At 49.4% G+C, this 17246-nt stretch overlaps 1 protein-coding gene and 1 long non-coding RNA gene across 2 annotated transcripts in view; one reads left to right on the forward strand and one right to left on the reverse strand.

Annotated features, from left to right (window-relative positions):
* The window catches only part of LOC129385099 (uncharacterized), a 4692-nt gene extending 1263 nt beyond the window's left edge, over positions 1-3429 (forward strand). Inside the window, exon 2 of the long non-coding RNA XR_008612660.2 lies at positions 2278-3429. This is a non-coding gene — a long non-coding RNA (uncharacterized lncRNA). The remainder of the gene's footprint in view (positions 1-2277) is intronic.
* The window catches only part of LOC126532122 (peptidase M20 domain-containing protein 2-like), a 33526-nt gene that overhangs the window by 15172 nt on the left and 1108 nt on the right, over positions 1-17246 (reverse strand). Inside the window, exons 3-4 of the mRNA XM_050179807.2 lie at positions 17028-17210; positions 16086-16227 (exon numbers count right to left, since the gene is read on the reverse strand). Coding sequence (XP_050035764.2) covers positions 16086-16227; positions 17028-17210 — 325 coding nt within the window. The remainder of the gene's footprint in view (positions 1-16085; positions 16228-17027; positions 17211-17246) is intronic.

Below are 17246 nucleotides of genomic sequence, written 5' to 3' on the forward strand. Positions count from 1 at the left end.
AACCAAGAGCACGTAAGGCGTCTAAGTCGTCGACACAGAAACATATAAAAGTGCAACTGGTTTAGCCATTTACCCTTTCTGTGTCTTGAACTGCGGAAAAGATGTAATACGAAGCAGTTTTTTCCCTATTTCTATCTTTGTTGCAAGCTTTCTTTATGTAAGGATAGGATGACATCATGAAGGTGCGTTAAGCAGTCACGTTGTTCACCACTTTGGAGCGGTTATTTTCCACTGCCACCTATAGCACGTGCTCAAACAGGTCACCGTCTTAAGTAATACAGCACTTCCTTCTTTCCAACACTTGTGCTGTTGCAGCTCTGACCAACGACGTTGGAATCTCGTGACAGACGCTGCTTATATTTACCTTTAGGGCCTCCGGTGTGTTAGTTTCGCTGCTATACAAACGATCTTTCACGTAGCCCCACAAGAAGAAGTACAGCTGTGTCAAGACCGGCGATCTTGCAGGCCAGGGTACAGGTCCATGCCGGCCAATGCACTGTCCAGGATAAAGCTCGTCGAGCCATGCTCGAGACTTACTACTGCTGTGCGCAGGAGCACCATCGTGTTGAAACCAGATGTTCCGAAGGTGCACAGGTGTAACGTCGCAACAGGCATCGTTCACGGGGTCCTCGAGGATGTCGTTGACATAGCGTTGCGCCGTTTAGTGTGTTGTCAGAAAATATGGGTCCGATAATGTCGGCATCAAAAATACCGCACTACACATAAAACGACCACTGGTATTGGTGTCGTGTTTGTGCCAGCCAGTCGTGCACGTTGTGATGATGAACTTGTGCGTTTCGGGAGAAATTAGCTTCATCCGTCGAAAGCACGCGAGTGAGAAAGTCCTGTTCTTCATCACATTTCGTGAAAATCCAATTGGCAAAGTCTGTTTTCACAATCAAGGTCTTCAAGTTTTTGATGAAGATGGACATGGTACGGGCGCATATAACCTTTTAAGATCCTCCACACAGATGACCTTGAGGTTCTGGCCTCCGCACTGGCGTCGCGCACGCTACCGTGAAGGTTAGCAGCAAAGAATGCAAAAACACCCGTTTCCTTTTCTTGAACTACCGTCGCAGTCCTGTGTCGCTTTCTTGTGAAGCTACCGGCTTCGAAAAGGACTTCGTACGTTCTAAATATTTTTGACGGACTGGGGCGTCCTCCACAACGCCATATCCGGAATAGCTTGGCTGCCTTCCTCCTGTCGCCGTGCTTCGCCCCCAGAGCCAAGATCATTTCAGCCTTCTGATCATTCGTGAAAAGCATTCCTGCCTTCTTGAAGAGCAGGTCACTGGCGCGGTACCGTTGAGATGTCCCGTTAATATCTACACACTGACACGTCAAGCAAAATGATTTACGTAATCGAAAACAGCATATGCTGGCCGTGCAGATCCGCCAGAACTCATTAAATGGACATAGCCTGCACAAGGCTTGCTTTTAGAGCTAAAGGGTACAAAAGGAACATACGTTCCGGGCGCGCCTATCTATATAACAAGACGAGTGCACGAAATTCACGGTGTAAGAATATCATACACCGAGGCAAAATTACAGTCCTAAGTGCGCCGTCACGGTTTCCCGGCTTCGAAATCCCCGTGAGGAATAACTGTTAAGGCAATCGATCTCTTCCTTATGTAAGGTGCGTGAGTCAGCCTTCAATTACCTTACATAAGGAAGAGATCAACTGCCTTAACAGCTATCTCTCACGTAGACCGGCACGTGTACCAGATTGACACATGGTACTACCATTCCAGAGCATGTGCAGATGAGTTTTGTGTCTTCTTTCTGTTTTCGCCCCAGTGCTTCCTTCAGTTGATAGTCGGCGTTCGTGTTGTCCACTTCTCTTCTTTCGTGTCCGTGTCTGCAGGCCTTACCCTTTTTTGCATTACGTATTTTGAGTGTTTCGCGCGCTATTGTTTTTTTTTTTTGTCTAAAAAACCGAAACGGGAAAGCTGAGCCCGAAACAAATGCTTGATTCGGAGGTTATTTGAGGTGCCCAACAACATTGTAATCGATATATTTGCAATTCAAGCAATAATTAACAAGATCATTAATTAAAATCGATGGATGAAAAAAGATACTGGCTGTAAGTACACACGACTCGGGCTGCTATGCAGTCGGTACAAGTTCTCTAGAACTCTTGCGTTTCTTTAAAAACTATTTGTCCAAGTTAACAAAGACACCCGGCATAATTGCGTCCCAAGAAGAGTACAGATGTGGCACTCTGATACTTAAATATCAATATAGCATTGCTTTGCATTGCATGTTATTCTATTCTAGGGTTGCAATTGCCTTCAACGAGCCAGAGGAGTTGCCAGGATGCCTGCGCAGCAGAGCTGGTGCGCTGTTAGATTTTCCCGCGATCCTTGACACCCTGGAATCCATCGTGTTTGTGATGCACTTTACTTCCACCGCACGATATAAGTTATATTGGCAGATACCCAGAAGCTGAAGACTTGTTCATAGTGTGAGTACTGCCTATAAATACACGAACCTTGTGGGAGTGCCCAACTTCCGCCACTTCTAAAAACAGATTACAGTCACCATAACCATCCAATAAGCACCCCGGTTGCTGGAAGGATGGTACCACTCGCACACTAGCGCTCGAAGCCTGGTGGCCACGTCTGGAGCAATGCACCAAGTATGTACGGTACCAGAAGCCTTGAGCCTACCAAAAATGCCCACAATAGGGCTAGAATTAGGCCCCGACAAGAAAGCGACAGTCTTAATCTTAATCTCGCAGCACTGAAATTCCTCTGCACTGCTTCTGTTCTTGCACGGAACAACTCTACGTTTGCCTAGTAGGTGGTAAACAGGCATGCTTGTCAATATTTATGATAATAAGAAGACTTTATTTCCATCCAGACAGTGATGGGAGAAGATGTTTCTCTTCGACTTTACGTTGAATCCTCTCAGCAAAGGATTTAAACATATGCTGTTGTATTTGTTGTATCGGTGATTTCAATGAATCTATGCAGTGTTCGCTTCACTTTGCTGAACGCTTGTAGCCACAGCCTTACGCGTGTGTGAGCCATTGCATTTTTTTGCTTGCTTAGTGGGGCTTGAGCCATTGAGAAGGTCACCTTGTTTTTTTTTTTACTACTCGACTAGACGCCGCGTTTCTGAAAGTTGTACGCGTCGTTACAATGACTGCATGTACTCTACGCTTCACTTTGCTGATTGCTTGTAGCCATCGCATTTTTTTTTGCTTGCTGAGGAGTCTATGAGCCATTGCTGATGATGATAGTTTTTGTACCGTTGGACCGGACGACGTGTCTTTCTTTTTCAGGGCCATCGTTAGTATGAGCCACTTAAAAGGACAGACAACAGCGCAGTACATCAATCGAGATTACCCCGCTGACGCAATGATTCTCTATTGTAGTGGCTACAACCATGCATGTTTTTCTCATTAAACGTGGATCTATATATTTAAATCTTCGCTAAAAGTCGTGAGAAATGACCTTTGGCGCCCCACGCGGCAAAAACATGAAGATGCACAATATGCCTATCACGTGACATTCTACTAGTGTACGCGGTTGCTGGTCTTTTTACGAGTATTGAAATGCAGTACACTTTTTATTACTATAAGAGTTTCCTGACTTACATGTGCAGGTAAGGCTTCGTTTGTAGTCAGCATAAAAGGGGCGCTGCCTTCGTCTTAAATTTCGGTCAGTTGGCTTGGCTCGTCTATCGACGGAACAACGACGACGGGCCCCAGCCAGCCATGGCGTAGGCAAGTACTTGGGGAAAAACGCGGTACAAATATAAGAAATGTCTGTACAAAAACGCGAACTTACTGCACCAGCATTTCATTTTCAAAAGTGGTTGAAAAAGTCAGAAGGTAGGTGGTTCACCCCAGTTACACTCACTCCTTTGAAGCAGAACGATGGGCGGCTTTCACAATTTGCGAGGTGGGCTATCGACATCTCTCTCACTTCACAGCTCTGCTGGAGGAAGGACTTACTTTTTTAGAGGCTGCTCAAATCGAAAAATTCTGCTTATTAAATATCCGCGCGCTTTTGGAAGTAACCGCTGTAGATGTAAACACTACCGAGTGTGAGCTTTGCGTTGTTCCATAAGAAACGAGGTCCTTAAAAATCGGTTGTCAGTTCCTTTAAGGCTTTCGCCTTAATAATTTACATTCGTTCATTCATTTTCGTCAAGTACATTTCGAGGAAATCCAAAACGCCTTTGGAAGGTCACTTTTTTTCTGGCTGCATTTCTGGTCGGAAGGCCTCATGAAAGGTAAGAAGCATTTCATCCCGGTTTGCCCTTTTCTTATCCAAAATTTGCGTTGCACGTCCCGTTGTGTATACATGTTCAGCTTGCACTGACAGCTTCCAATTTATGCACAGTGAAACATCGCTGAAGACTAAAGACGACGAAGAGGGCAGAGCGAGGTGTGCACTCTCATCTGAACCTGATGTGTCCAACACTTTAATTTATTATTCATACACGTGTATTTGCAAAGGCAAAATAATATGAAGATCACGTAGTAAAATGTATGCGCAAAAATTAATGCGGACATATGACATTGCGAGGACGAGTAAAAATAAAGGCCGACCATACAGGCGCGCTTAGAAAAAAGCATACCAAGCAACCTAGTGCCATGCGTTCTAAAGAAGTTGAAGTTTTCCCCCTGCGCACAATGCATTTGCATTTCATTGCCGAGCGCGATCCTTTAAATTTTGCTACGCTGGCGAACATATTTTTTATTTTTCTTCTACTAGCTTATTGCTCTCGCCTATTATTTCCATAGTATTTGTATTCTAATTTCTTTTCTAAGGATCCTCTTGACTTTTAACGCACCCTTCTTTGTTGTATGAGTTGCGCATAAAACACATTTGTCTTCGGCGCTGCCAGTTTTTGTTTCTCCAGGTCACTGAACACAAGGGTATTGTGATGAGGATTAATGTTCATCACATGTAGTAATATTGTTCTCTGGAACTGTGAATGCCAAAACCACATGCGAAACGCCTCATACAGGCCTGTATATTACTTTGACCTCGATCAGTTATTTAAAATGCACTGGCACTTCAGTAGAAGGGTGTTCTTGCTTTCCACCCGCATGATGTATACGGCCCGCGCAACACAAAATCGAACCCGCAATTTAGTTACTCTACTACATAACTCGGTGAGATGAGCTGTGGCTGCCCTTCTAGCGCAATGTTCGAGTCGTTGTCGTCGTTGTTGTTGTTCTCGTTGTTCTCGTTGTTGTTGTCGTTATTGTTGTTTTGAATGCCTGCACCTCTCGAAAAGATATTGCTACGGAACAGTGTTTACAATGACGAAGAGGCGAGCAGTGAGAAGACGACGACGACGATTGGAGGCTAGCGCGGGCTGTTGCCTCTTGGCCAAGTGCGGCTTATTTCCCTGTAAATATACTTGTATATAGCTTTTCGTCTGCGTTTTCCTACGTAACAATATTATCGCACTTCATTATCGCGTCTCGTGTATCCGTTAGTGCGAGTGTTGTCTCTACCTGAATGACGGGCTGTACGGAGTTCTGAAATTCAACTTTCAAGTTGCCGAGGCGCCATAAAGGATCTCGTATAACCTCGTGCAATTGCAAACGCGTATAACTGCATGCAAACTGCTGCAAACTCAAGACACCACCTTAACTTCAATTCATTTACAGAGTCTAATGCATCTTAGCAATGTATATGCAGCATTATGACGTCACTCTGATTTACCTGCCGAGGTAGTCCGGTGGCTGCGGCGAAGCGCTGCGGAGTTCAAGGTCGCGGGTTAGATGCTGGGCCGCGGCAGCCGCATTAAAGAAATTAAAGAAAACGCTGGTGTAATTGAAAAAGACGACGAAGTGTGGCGACGGGTCGGATGGGCTCTACATCTGCTCCGCACAGAAGCTACATTTTCGGCGAAATCACCTCCGCATCCAGATTCTACGTCATCATCGTGTGCCTGAAGTCAGCCAGAGCACGTCAACACCAAACTTGAGGGTGTAAGTGCTATATTTTGCATTTTACGGCCACATCAAGTTTCGACGCGGGGCCGCCCCGCTAAACCTACTTCGCTAGTGGCGAGGCCTAGCAAGGGCTTCGGCCGCCGCACCGCTGCAGATGGCGAACGCGCTGCTCAATGCCGACGCCGACAAAGCCCACCAATCGTCTACCGGGGCCCCGGAGGACGAGGACATGGAAATTCGCGAATCCCAAGGACTTCTTCGGGCTGCTGAGGAGAACGAAGAAGACAGTGAGCCTTGGATCAATGTTACCAGTCGTGCCCGTCGCCGTCGGCTGCAGACACGCTCGACCACGCCCCAACTTTCCCGAACGCCACCGAAGCCCGTTCTCCGCCACAGCCGACCGGCGATGCGCAAGCCCCGACAACCCCCCCTTCCTGCCGATGATTACAAGTTGGCGGTTCGTCCACGGAACGGCCTGCAGCTCAACAAGGTGAGCCCAGGGAAGTTAGTAGACGCCATTACAAATGAAGCAAAGCTACAAATCGGCGCCACCGGATTCAAAATGCGCATCGACGAAGACCAAAACATCCTTGTTCTGAGCACTGCCTCAGAAGCTACGGCCTCAGCACTAAGCAAGATGCAAAAAATCACAATTGATGCAACAACATATGATATTGCATCATACGGAATTTCCCCCGATAACTCTTGCAAAGGGGTAATATACAACATCGATCACGACACCACGCCCGAAATGTTACTTAAACGCATTGAATCTCCCGGATACGAGGCGCTAACATGTAGAAGACTGAGAAACACAACCACCATGGTGATCACATTCTTGGGAAAAACAGTACCATATTACATCGAATTTTCCGGCCTTCTTCTGCGGTGCTACCTCTACAAGAGAACCGTGCCGCATTGCCGAACCTGCAACGAGACAGGCCACAGAGAGGACGTCTGCCCGCGGCCCCCCGCCACACCCAAGTGCAGAGAGTGCGGCACTTCGCTAGCAATGGAGCAGCACGAGTGCCACCCTCGGTGCTCTCTGTGCGGCGGGAATCACCCGACAGCAGCGAAAACCTGCCCCAACAGGTTCCTGCCGCCCGTCAACCGCCGGAAACCGCAGCAGACCCCGAGAGCAGGCTCCTCGTCTCCGAGGCCACGTGGCGAGCACTCAGCATCCCGCAAGTCGCGGTCCCCGAAACGACGCGGAGCTGTCCAGGGGAGGAGCAGTTCCAGGCCGCGTTCCGGTTCCGGTTCCAGGCGAAGGACCTCATCGCGACGACGGACGCCATCCCATGGCAGGACCTCGAGCCGTGGTCGTTCCGCAAGCGGCAGGAGGGGAAGCAAGGGAGCAGCGCTGGTCACGCAGCAGGTGAGCTGGGCACAGGTTGTTTCTCCCAAAGCTCGTCCCCCCACTCTTGACACAGAACTGGCACAGGCACATGCCCAGATTAGGCGTCTCACTGAAGAAAACGCAAAACTCAAATCAGAAATCACTAGCGTACACGCAGAATTCGTAGCACTTAAAGATGAATTGCTTGGAAGAAATAGCACTACCCCTACACAAAACACTTCAACCCCACCCCCGGAGAAGCGGAAACGGGAAGAGCAGCCAGCTCACACAGTCACTTCAAATCCGACACCGCAACGAGCAACCGCGCAGCCCACTGCACCGCAGGGAGTCATACCCGTCCAATATGCCACTCTCCAGAAGGTAGAAGAGGTAGTAGCAAAAGCTATTCAGAGCCTTCAGACATCCCTACAAGCTACTATGCAGCAACAACTCACAGCTATACAACAGTCAGCGGCACAACAACAACAATTCGCAACTCAACAACAACACTCTATCACTCAGTTGGCGGAACGCATCATGAGACTAGAGGAACGCATACTAGCACTGGAAGCTCGTCAAAGCCGGCGCCCCAAGAAAACAGCTCATCAGACCCTACCAGAATTGCCAGATTCTCTGGGCTCCCCAGAACCCCATCTTGTGCACGCATCACCACCCCTTGATAACCAAGATGGCTCCGCCCCAACATATATGCAGTAAGCGCGGGGGCTCCCCAGGCGAAACCACGGTGTGGCAGTGGAATTGCCGGGGCTACAAGAACAAGTATGGATCACTGATACAATACATCGCTACATCAACAAGACCACCTGAAATCATCGCACTGTAAGAAACGAACACACACGTCCGCCTACCCGGATACGTCACTTATGGCACCGATACAGGGAGCAGCCTTCACACCCTGGTCAGTAAAAAGCTAGTGGCCGTTCAACACCACCTCCAGCAATCCGAACCGCTTGCCATTCTGCTCGAAATTATCCCACAGGCAACAAAGAAAAAGGGTCCCATGTTTGTTCTAAACGTCTACTGTCGGCCGAAAAGCGCGCCATCGGTCCTCAAACTGGTTTTAGAGCAAGCCACGCACGCAGCAGGCAACCATCCGCTTCTAATTGTGGGCGACTTTAATGCAGCCCACCCCCTCTGGGGTTATACGTACACCAACCCCAGGGGAAACATGCTTCACAAAGTTATTGAGGACCTGGATCTCACGCTCGTCAACGATCCAAGGAATAGCACGAGGCTCGGCACAAGTGTGCAAAGAGACACGAACCCCGACTTAACCCTCACCAGAAGTATCCCCCAAGCTTGCTGGACCAATCTGGAGGAATACCTAGGCAGCGACCACGCGCTGCTAGCCACCACTCTCCATGGTCTCGAATACAAAGCCAGGATAGGCACGGCTCGCCTCACGGATTGGACCAAGCTGCGGGAGATAAGAGAAGAAAGAGCTGCGAACGACCAGAGCCAACAGCTTCAGTCAATTAAGGAGTGGATCACTCAGCTTCACCAGGATGTGAAGGCGCACACCAAAATGCTTGAAACATCCACCACCACTCCAAGCATCGACGCTCGCTTGCTCCACATGTGGGAAGCCCGGCGTAGCCTGCTGAAGCGTTGGAAAAGGCAAAGATTAAATCGCAAGCTCAAGAGGCGAATAGCACTACTCACACAAGAGGCTGCGGAATACGCTACCACGCTATGCCGAGAGAATTGGCTATCCCTCTGCGACAGCTTGAGAGGAAGACTGAGTACTTCCAAGACGTGGAAGTTATTGAGGTATTTAATCAACCCGGCCAGCAGCAAAACGGAATCCCACCACAATATGGCTCGAGTAATTCACCAATTTCCTGGAAACGAGGCGGACCTCCTTTTGACTCTCAAAGCCCAGTACTTCCCCACACAGACATCGGAGCCTCTGCCACTCTACACCGGCACCCCTAACGAGCTCCTAGATGAGGACATTCATCTACATGAGGTAACAGCGGCGATAATGGGCTTGAGACGCCACACAGCCCCGGGAATGGACCAAATTACCAATAAGGCACTTGTAAATCTTGACAGCCCCTCGCTAGTAGAGCTTACCGCTCATCTTAACGAAGTATGGAGGACAGGAAACCTTCCCGAGGACTGGAAAATAGCCGAGGTTCGTCTGATACCGAAGCCAGGCAAGCCACCAGCCATTGAGAACCTACGACCGATCTCCCTCACTTCATGTGTAGGAAAGCTCCTAGAGCACATCGTTCTCAACCGGCTACAGCCATTCCTGGAGGATTCGGGGAAACTTCCAACAACGATGATAGGATTCCGTCCACACCTCTCAACTCAAGACATCCTACTTCAGCTGAAAGAGGAGGTGATTGTACCAGCGACACGCAACTCCCCCACGGCTATCCTCGCCTTAGATCTTAAAGGGGCGTTCGATAACGTCAAGCACACAGCAATCTTACAGAGGCTAAACGCGCTGGGCTGTGGGGCCAGGACGTACTCCTATATCAGAGATTTCCTCTCAGATAGAAAAGCCATCCTAAAGGTCGGGGACAAAGCCACAAACCCCTTCCTACTGGGCGGGCGCGGCACACCACAGGGCGCAGTGTTATCCCCTCTCCTTTTCAATATCGCCCTAATAGGCCTACCGCCGCTCCTCGATAACATCCCAGGGATCCGGCATGGCCTATATGCCGACGACATTACCATCTGGTCGTCCACAGGGTCCATAGGGGAAATGGAGAACCGCTTGCAGGAAGCTGCAGACGTGGTGAGCGACTATGCTAAGTCATGCGGGCTCAGCTGCGCCCCCCAAAAGTCGGAGCTACTCCTGGTCTCACCTCGAAAGAAGCACACATCCGACTCGCCCACTATCAACATACAACTGGAGGGACACACCATCGTTCCGTCTCAGAGCGTAAAGATATTGGGAATGGTTTTCCAGTCGGATCGCACCAATACAATATTAATTCAAAAGCTTAAGAATACAACAGCCCAAGTTACGCACATGATCCGGCGAATAACAACCAAGACAAGAGGCATGGGGGAGGCGGACACGCTTCGGCTTGTCCAAGCCTTCGTCGTGTCTCGAATAACTTACGCTATTCCATACGCACTACTCAACGAGACGGAACTGAAGAAAATCAACACAATGATCAGGAAGGCATATAAGCAGGCGATGGGCCTGCCAACCAGTACTTCCACAGAACGCCTACTACGACTAGGTGTGCACAACACGGCCGAGGAGCTGATCGAGGCACATTTATCCAGTCAACGAACAAGGCTGGCGGTTACGGAAGCAGGGAGGTCCATTCTCTTACGTCTGGGGCTCTCTGCCCCTCTGAGCCATCCGCCGCCTGAGACTGTGAGCTTACCCCATGCCATCCGGAGAAACATCACCGTACGTCCTCTACCTCGCAATATGCACCCAGTGCACCACGCAGAGCGAAGGGAGGCCCGCGCCCTGGCCATACACAAGCGATACGGGACTTTACCCTCTACAGCCTGCACGGACGCGGCTTCTTACTCCAGACACGCAGCCACAACAGCCACCGTAGTCGTCAACAAAGAACATCGGAGCAGCATTTCACTCACGCGAAACAATCCCCTCCAAGCCGAGGAAGCGGCCATAGCCCTCGCGCTCTCCCAAACAGAGGTTGAAGTCATAGTGACCGACTCCCAACAGGCGTGCCGCAACTTTGCTAGCGGCAGAATTCATACCACTACGCTCCGGATCATCAATCAAAAGCCGCCAACGAGATCAGTCATGATCATCTGGGCGCCAGCTCATCAAGGCATTCCTGGCAACGAGGTCGCCAACCACGTGGCTCGAGATCTGACCCACCGAGCCGACGCCGAGGAATCTGAACCCGAGCGCATGCACCCTCTAGTCTCTTACCAAGACATCACACAACACTACAAGCTCACCCGCAGAACATACGCACCCCCACACAAGTCACTACCTAGAGAGCAGGAGCGATGCCTCCGAGCTCTACAGGTTAATACATTCCCCCACCCAACCAGAAATCACCTCATAGACCCTACAAAATTCTCTCCGCAATGCCGCTTCTGCGCAGAGCCCGGGTCCCTCAGGCACATAGTAGGGGGTTGCAGAGCGGCTCCATTAAATCCTCCGGACCCTTACCCCACTAACGAGCTTTGGGAGGGAGCCTTGGCCAGCTCCGACCTCGAGGATCAGCAACGGCTGATTGCGAGGGCCCAGGACGCGGCCCGAGCTCAAGGCATCCTGGAATGAGGACGCCTCTCCAAAGCTTCATTCACCGAATAAAAAAGTTTATTCTCTCTCTCTCTGGTGTAATTTGCATTGGGTGCGCGTTAAAGAACCCCAGGTGGTCATAAATAAAACTCGTAGCCGCATGCAACTACGGCGTCCTTCGTGATCAGATCGGGCTTTTGTAAAATGTCTCGATTCTTTTTTTTAATCACTCTGATTTTTCAATCTGCAGTAAACTTGTAATCAAGTATTTCGTTTTACTCGTAATAGGCTCTCTCGTACCTTCTACTCGACTCGCTCCGCATTTTTGATTTTGACAACGACGAAATCGTTATGTTCGCTTATCGGAAAGAAAGAGATCATTAAAATCCTGCAGTTAGTATGAGCATTAGAAAACAGTTATACAACAGCACGAAATTTCTGATGCAGAATGATCTCTTGTTTCCCGAAGCTTTAATGATTCACAAGTGTTTATAATGTCGAACACATCAAATCAGTTAGCATACTTACTGCAACAGAATATCATTCGAGCCTTTCAGTTATATGTTATCTCAGTTCACAGTTGCTAAGCAAGATTGTGGAGTTTGAAGTTCATAGACAGTGCAGTGGGTTATGAGGCGGCACCACAATAGACGGCTCATGATTACGTTTTGGCCATCTGAGATTTCCTTTTTTTTTTTTTGACGTGCGCCTAACCAAAGTACACGAGCATTTTTGCATATCACGTTCACTTAAATGCAGCCGCTGGGGAGGGAAATCAAACCCTCGACGTAGTGCTTAACAGAACAGAATATCGACGGTGCCACCTCGGTGGGCGTAGTCCCTAAGACACATTAGATTCGTTCATGCATTATTAATGTCCGCAAAGGCATATCCGTCATTTCGATAAAATTGTCGACGGGACATACTTCTGCTCGTGATGAAGACATTCGACTCTAGCTCGCCATGATTTTATTTCCTTCCCGTCTTCACTCTCACTGTATTCAGTTTGTATGTTTTTGTAAGATATTCAATTTTACTGCAACTACTTCATGGCTCCCTTGCGTATATTTGCTGTTCATGAATATGCAGCAAACTTCCAAGCTCAGGCGGTACCGCCCACTGCGTCGGAGCCTGTATCAACTCTCCGCTGAGAGTTTGCGGGACTTTTTGATCCTGCCGACAGACTTAAAGCTCACGTGCAAGCAGCCTAGATACTTCGGTGATGGCGAAATGCTCTTCGTGCAGGTGTAGTATGCTGTTCAGAAGAGCACAATGCATACGATTATGTGAACTAGCACAGTGCAAGGTACGGTGCAAGATACGACACAGTGCAAAGCCACGGTACAAGATACGGCATTAAGGCCTAGAGAGTTTTGTCGTCAGACTACTGACGAACGAAAGCCTTAGGTTTTATAATTGTATATTGCACCGCGTTTTTTAAAATCTTTTTTCACAGCGAAACTATTAAAAGCCACTTTCCCGTCTATTGTGTCCGCGTGTAGGAAAAAATTCCGGAGATAGGGCAATACCGGGCTGATCCGCGGCGGAAGTGAAGCAGGCGTTAAACACTCCTCCTTCGTGAGCCGATCCCGAAGATAGTGCAATGCCGGGCCGACCCTCAGTGGAGGTGCAGTTTACCATTAAGGGGCCACGTACACAGATTCACTGGTCATCCTTCTTCACAGAGTGGAAGGGCACTGAGTTTTTTTTCTCCGTTGAACGGCTTCGTTAACGTTAGCTGGGACGCACGGTTTATGAAACGGGTCTGAGCCATTCAGGGAAGAAAAAGTTAGCCGGGAGCATCACCTGGCAATATTGAAGGCTAGTCATAAAAAAGAAAGGAGAAATCATGGAGAAAGCACCCAAGCATGTGACAGCAAGCGGTCGTTTTAAAGCCAGCCCGTGTGGCTGCGCTGGGTTCTTCGTCTGTTTGTATGGTACGCCCCTTGAAAGTTATAAAGCGCGGCTAATCATGTAGGCCCTTCGTGGATACTGTTGCCGTTGGAACGGCGACGATGTTTTCTGGCATCGGGGCCGAGAATTTAAGGCATCGAATGGGGCGAGCAAAAGTGAGCGGGAAGAGCTGGCGAAGAGGACGCCAGCTTGCGGCTGTTGGAATCGCACCGCTGGCCCGAGTTGTTGGGGTCTCGGTGCTGACGCCCGTTATTGCCAATGGGTCGCAAGCCCCAAGGGTAGCGTTGGCCTGGCGGCCTGGGGCACTGGAAGCATCCGAAGGTCCCGGCAAAGCATGAGAAGACTGGTAACAGAACAACTTGTTTATTCTAACATAGCAAAAGAGCGGCCGGTCAGGTCGACCGAATTGGAGAGACGGGAGAGCACGTAACTCAACAGTACAAATCGGAGCCTCTCTCCTGGCGTCCGGGGGCAGCTGCTCTTATACTCTCGGCGTCGCGGTCCAAAAGGGAAGGTCACGGGATGAAGGTCACGGGATGAAGGTCACGGGACGGCGGAGCATGAGCCCACGACGGCGCGCACGGTCGAGCCGAGAGACCTGCTGAACCGAGTGCAGTGACGCATCGCCAACCCGCCCACACGACGGCGCGAACGGTTGAGCCGAGAGACCTCCAGGCTCCTCATTCGGGGAACTCCGCTCCCCGGCTGCCGCGCTTTGACAAGCGAGGGCACACACACACACACGCACACACGAAGACACGTGGCACTGAAACACGCCTGGACACGCTTGGCGGGGAAGCGTTGCGGCGGCGTCGCACGGGCCAAAATGTCCGCCGCTTTGAACGAAGCCCCGGCGTCCGTTGCATCCGCGCCGGCATTACCGCGCGTTGTAGGCGAAACGTAACACGGCCAACCAAAGCCAGCGCTATTCAAACCTATAGACCACGAACCCCACCCGTACATAATGCTGTTCCCGCGATTTAATGCACGATGTGAGCCTTTGGCGAGTCAAAGCAAGGACTGAAAGGCGTCTGAGGAATCGGCCTTGCGAAGGCTGACTGCCTGACGTCGTGTTCCTCCCGAAGCTTTTTTTTTCTTTCCTCCACGGTTTGAGCATTGTAGAGCACGCACAATACGCGTGCGCTGGACCTACTTCCGCGCTGCAGCAAGTCTTCTGAACTAAAACCGGCTGTGTAACCATCTTCTTCGGCGATTTCACCATGTGTAAACCTTTATAGGGTAGCATGAGCTAGGCACCAAGCGACACGTCTGGCGCTGGCACAAGGTACTTAGGGACAACCTAATTCTATTATAGAAGACCTTTCTTCATCAATGCGTAGCGGCTTTAATTTGTCCCTGTGTAAATGCGCTCTAGGGAAAGGGCCCTTATCGCTTTGTTGGTGGAACTATACTGTCTCGGAAAAGTAGTGGTCGTGGGTTGGACTCACGAAAGATAAAGAATTTTCTTCAAGTGTGGAGCTCCCTTTCTGAGTTACCTGTATTAACTTCGTTTCTATCTTCTTAATATTCTGCTTACGTGGGCGACGTATCCCTATCAATTTTCGCATTTATGCCGGGGGCATAGTTCTCCACCACATATTTGCTGTTTGCAAGAAGACTATGCAGTGTTGAATATTGCCGAACTTTTCGAAGTGAATTCAACTTCACCTTGCAATTCAACTTTACCTAGCATGCAGGTGCTATAATGAGACGCCGAACAAATGACTTTGGCCACCTGGCGGGTTACCTCAACCCAGAGTGAATTCCAACTTGTAGACCCAGGAGAGCTTCGAAACGACAATAAACACTTTGAACAAAAAACGGAAAATGCACACGCGCACAAAAACACCTGTCAGCATTAATGGACTCGCTAATTTTGTTTCGCGTAGACTGCGCTGCTGCAGCTTCAGTCATTTGCACGAGTAACTACGTTCTATTTATGAACAGCCGACACAAAAACTTCTAAACATTAACGCTACGTTTGTCGCAGATTCTGTCGCATGTTTAGAAATGGTGCGGAAATAATAAATCTAATCACGCTTTCCCAGTAACACTCGACTTCCGCCTTGGACGCTGAGCTTTGCGGCGGAAACTTGTCTAATTATTAGAAGCATATTGAATTAAGCAACCAATTAAGCCTATTGTTATCACTGGCCTTTGCATGCGACCCAGCCATGCGAATTTTCAGGTAATTCTATATAAGTTAATAAGCCACGTTGTCAGGATCTTTGTTGTGCGTTGTTCCGCGCTGCAGGGGCGTTTCTACTGCATGTGGCCATATTGCCTGAGGCGATTGTTGGAGAATTTCAGTTATGTGATACATGTTGTATGAGAAGGACTATGAGCCGACTCAATAGCTCTAATGGCGTAGGTAGCGGTGGATGCGTCAATGTTTTCGGATATGTCCTTTAATTGCTATACAAGAAGATCCCGTGTATACGTGCGCAGTTTAGCAGTGCTTTGCGTACTTCTTTAGGTATCGTTACTAAATTTTGTGGTGAGGGTGGATAAGATGGAGGAGAAAGTTTCCCGCTTGTTTGAAAGAAAGCCATTCCAGATTGCCTTTCCAGTCTATTGACTTTATCGCCGCCAGCGCACGACACCAGCCTTCGTGACAGCTCCGACAGAGTAGCTGTTTAAAGCTGGACGAAACGCGCCTCGTGGGACGCGTGCAAGTGACGACGACGACTACACACCGGCGACGTGCCACTGCGGTGGTAGGTCCCTGCGCAGGAGGGTCACGTTGCGGTAGGCAGCCACTGCGGCGTCTTGGGCGTTGATGCCCTGCCAGGGACACAGCACCGCGGAGCTCTCGCGACCGTGATAAGTGACGCGGGTCTGGGAAAAGCCATTAACACCGAGTGCTTGTACTATATAAAGTTTTTTGCGTGCCTGTCGATCTGGGGTAAGCCTGTTCTACAGTTCGAGTGTCAATACCAGAACATTGCTTGCAATTTTGGGACACTATAAAGTATGCACAGCTACAATCATGCCAGCTATGAGTACGAATCAATATAGGTGGTGTCCAAATACACCGCACTGCATCGGCTCCTCCCCCCCTATTCCCCAGTTTTTCTTTCTTCTGAGTAGCAGGAACAGATCTCAAAGGCTATGTTTTTGAGCGCTATATGCGCCGTAACTGATCGCAGAACTAGAGAACGTCACGGCCACCGTGTTTTAGACATCAGTTATAGGTCGAACAAGAGACGTGTCAGGATGGAGCCGACATATCAACAAGAGCACTTGCCTTCAACTAGTCTTTTATTGTTACCCAGACGAAGAGCTCCTTGAAACGGCCGTGGCCTGGGACAGGACGGCTCTTGTTCGATCACAGTTGAGCCCCTCATTCTGCACCTTTCTGTGAACCTCTGTTGGGTTTTTATCTTTCCGTGATCATCTCTCTCTCCTTCGAAGTCCTATCTTGTTCGTAAAGCTGTAGCTTATTCAGGTATAGACGACAATACTTACGAAAGGTATAAAGGTTATAAACAGGGAGAAAGTGCCTCAGAAAGGCTGGCTAACGTTTCGATATCGAAACGTTGGCCAGCCTTTCTGAGGCACTTTCTCCCTGTTTATAACCTTTATACCACAGTGTGCTATTCCAACTGTCAGCCCCTTTCTTGATTTTGAATACTTACGAAAGTAGCGCAGGGCGTTCCGTAGTACAGCATCCCCGGACCAAATGCGGGTCGTGTGGCGAGCACAGCGTCGACATTCGCGAACGCGTTCTTGTTGAGAAGCACGGCTTTTCCCTCGCCGTACAGTTCGGACGGTGTTCCGAGCACTCGCAGCCGGCCCCGAAAGGGGGTGGCACCCGGAGGCTGCGTTGCAGCCGCCGTTTTAATGTATGTATTCAA

This window comes from Dermacentor andersoni, chromosome 5 (assembly GCF_023375885.2).
Source record: "Dermacentor andersoni chromosome 5, qqDerAnde1_hic_scaffold, whole genome shotgun sequence".
In the NCBI taxonomy this organism is placed as follows: domain Eukaryota; kingdom Metazoa; phylum Arthropoda; class Arachnida; order Ixodida; family Ixodidae; genus Dermacentor; species Dermacentor andersoni.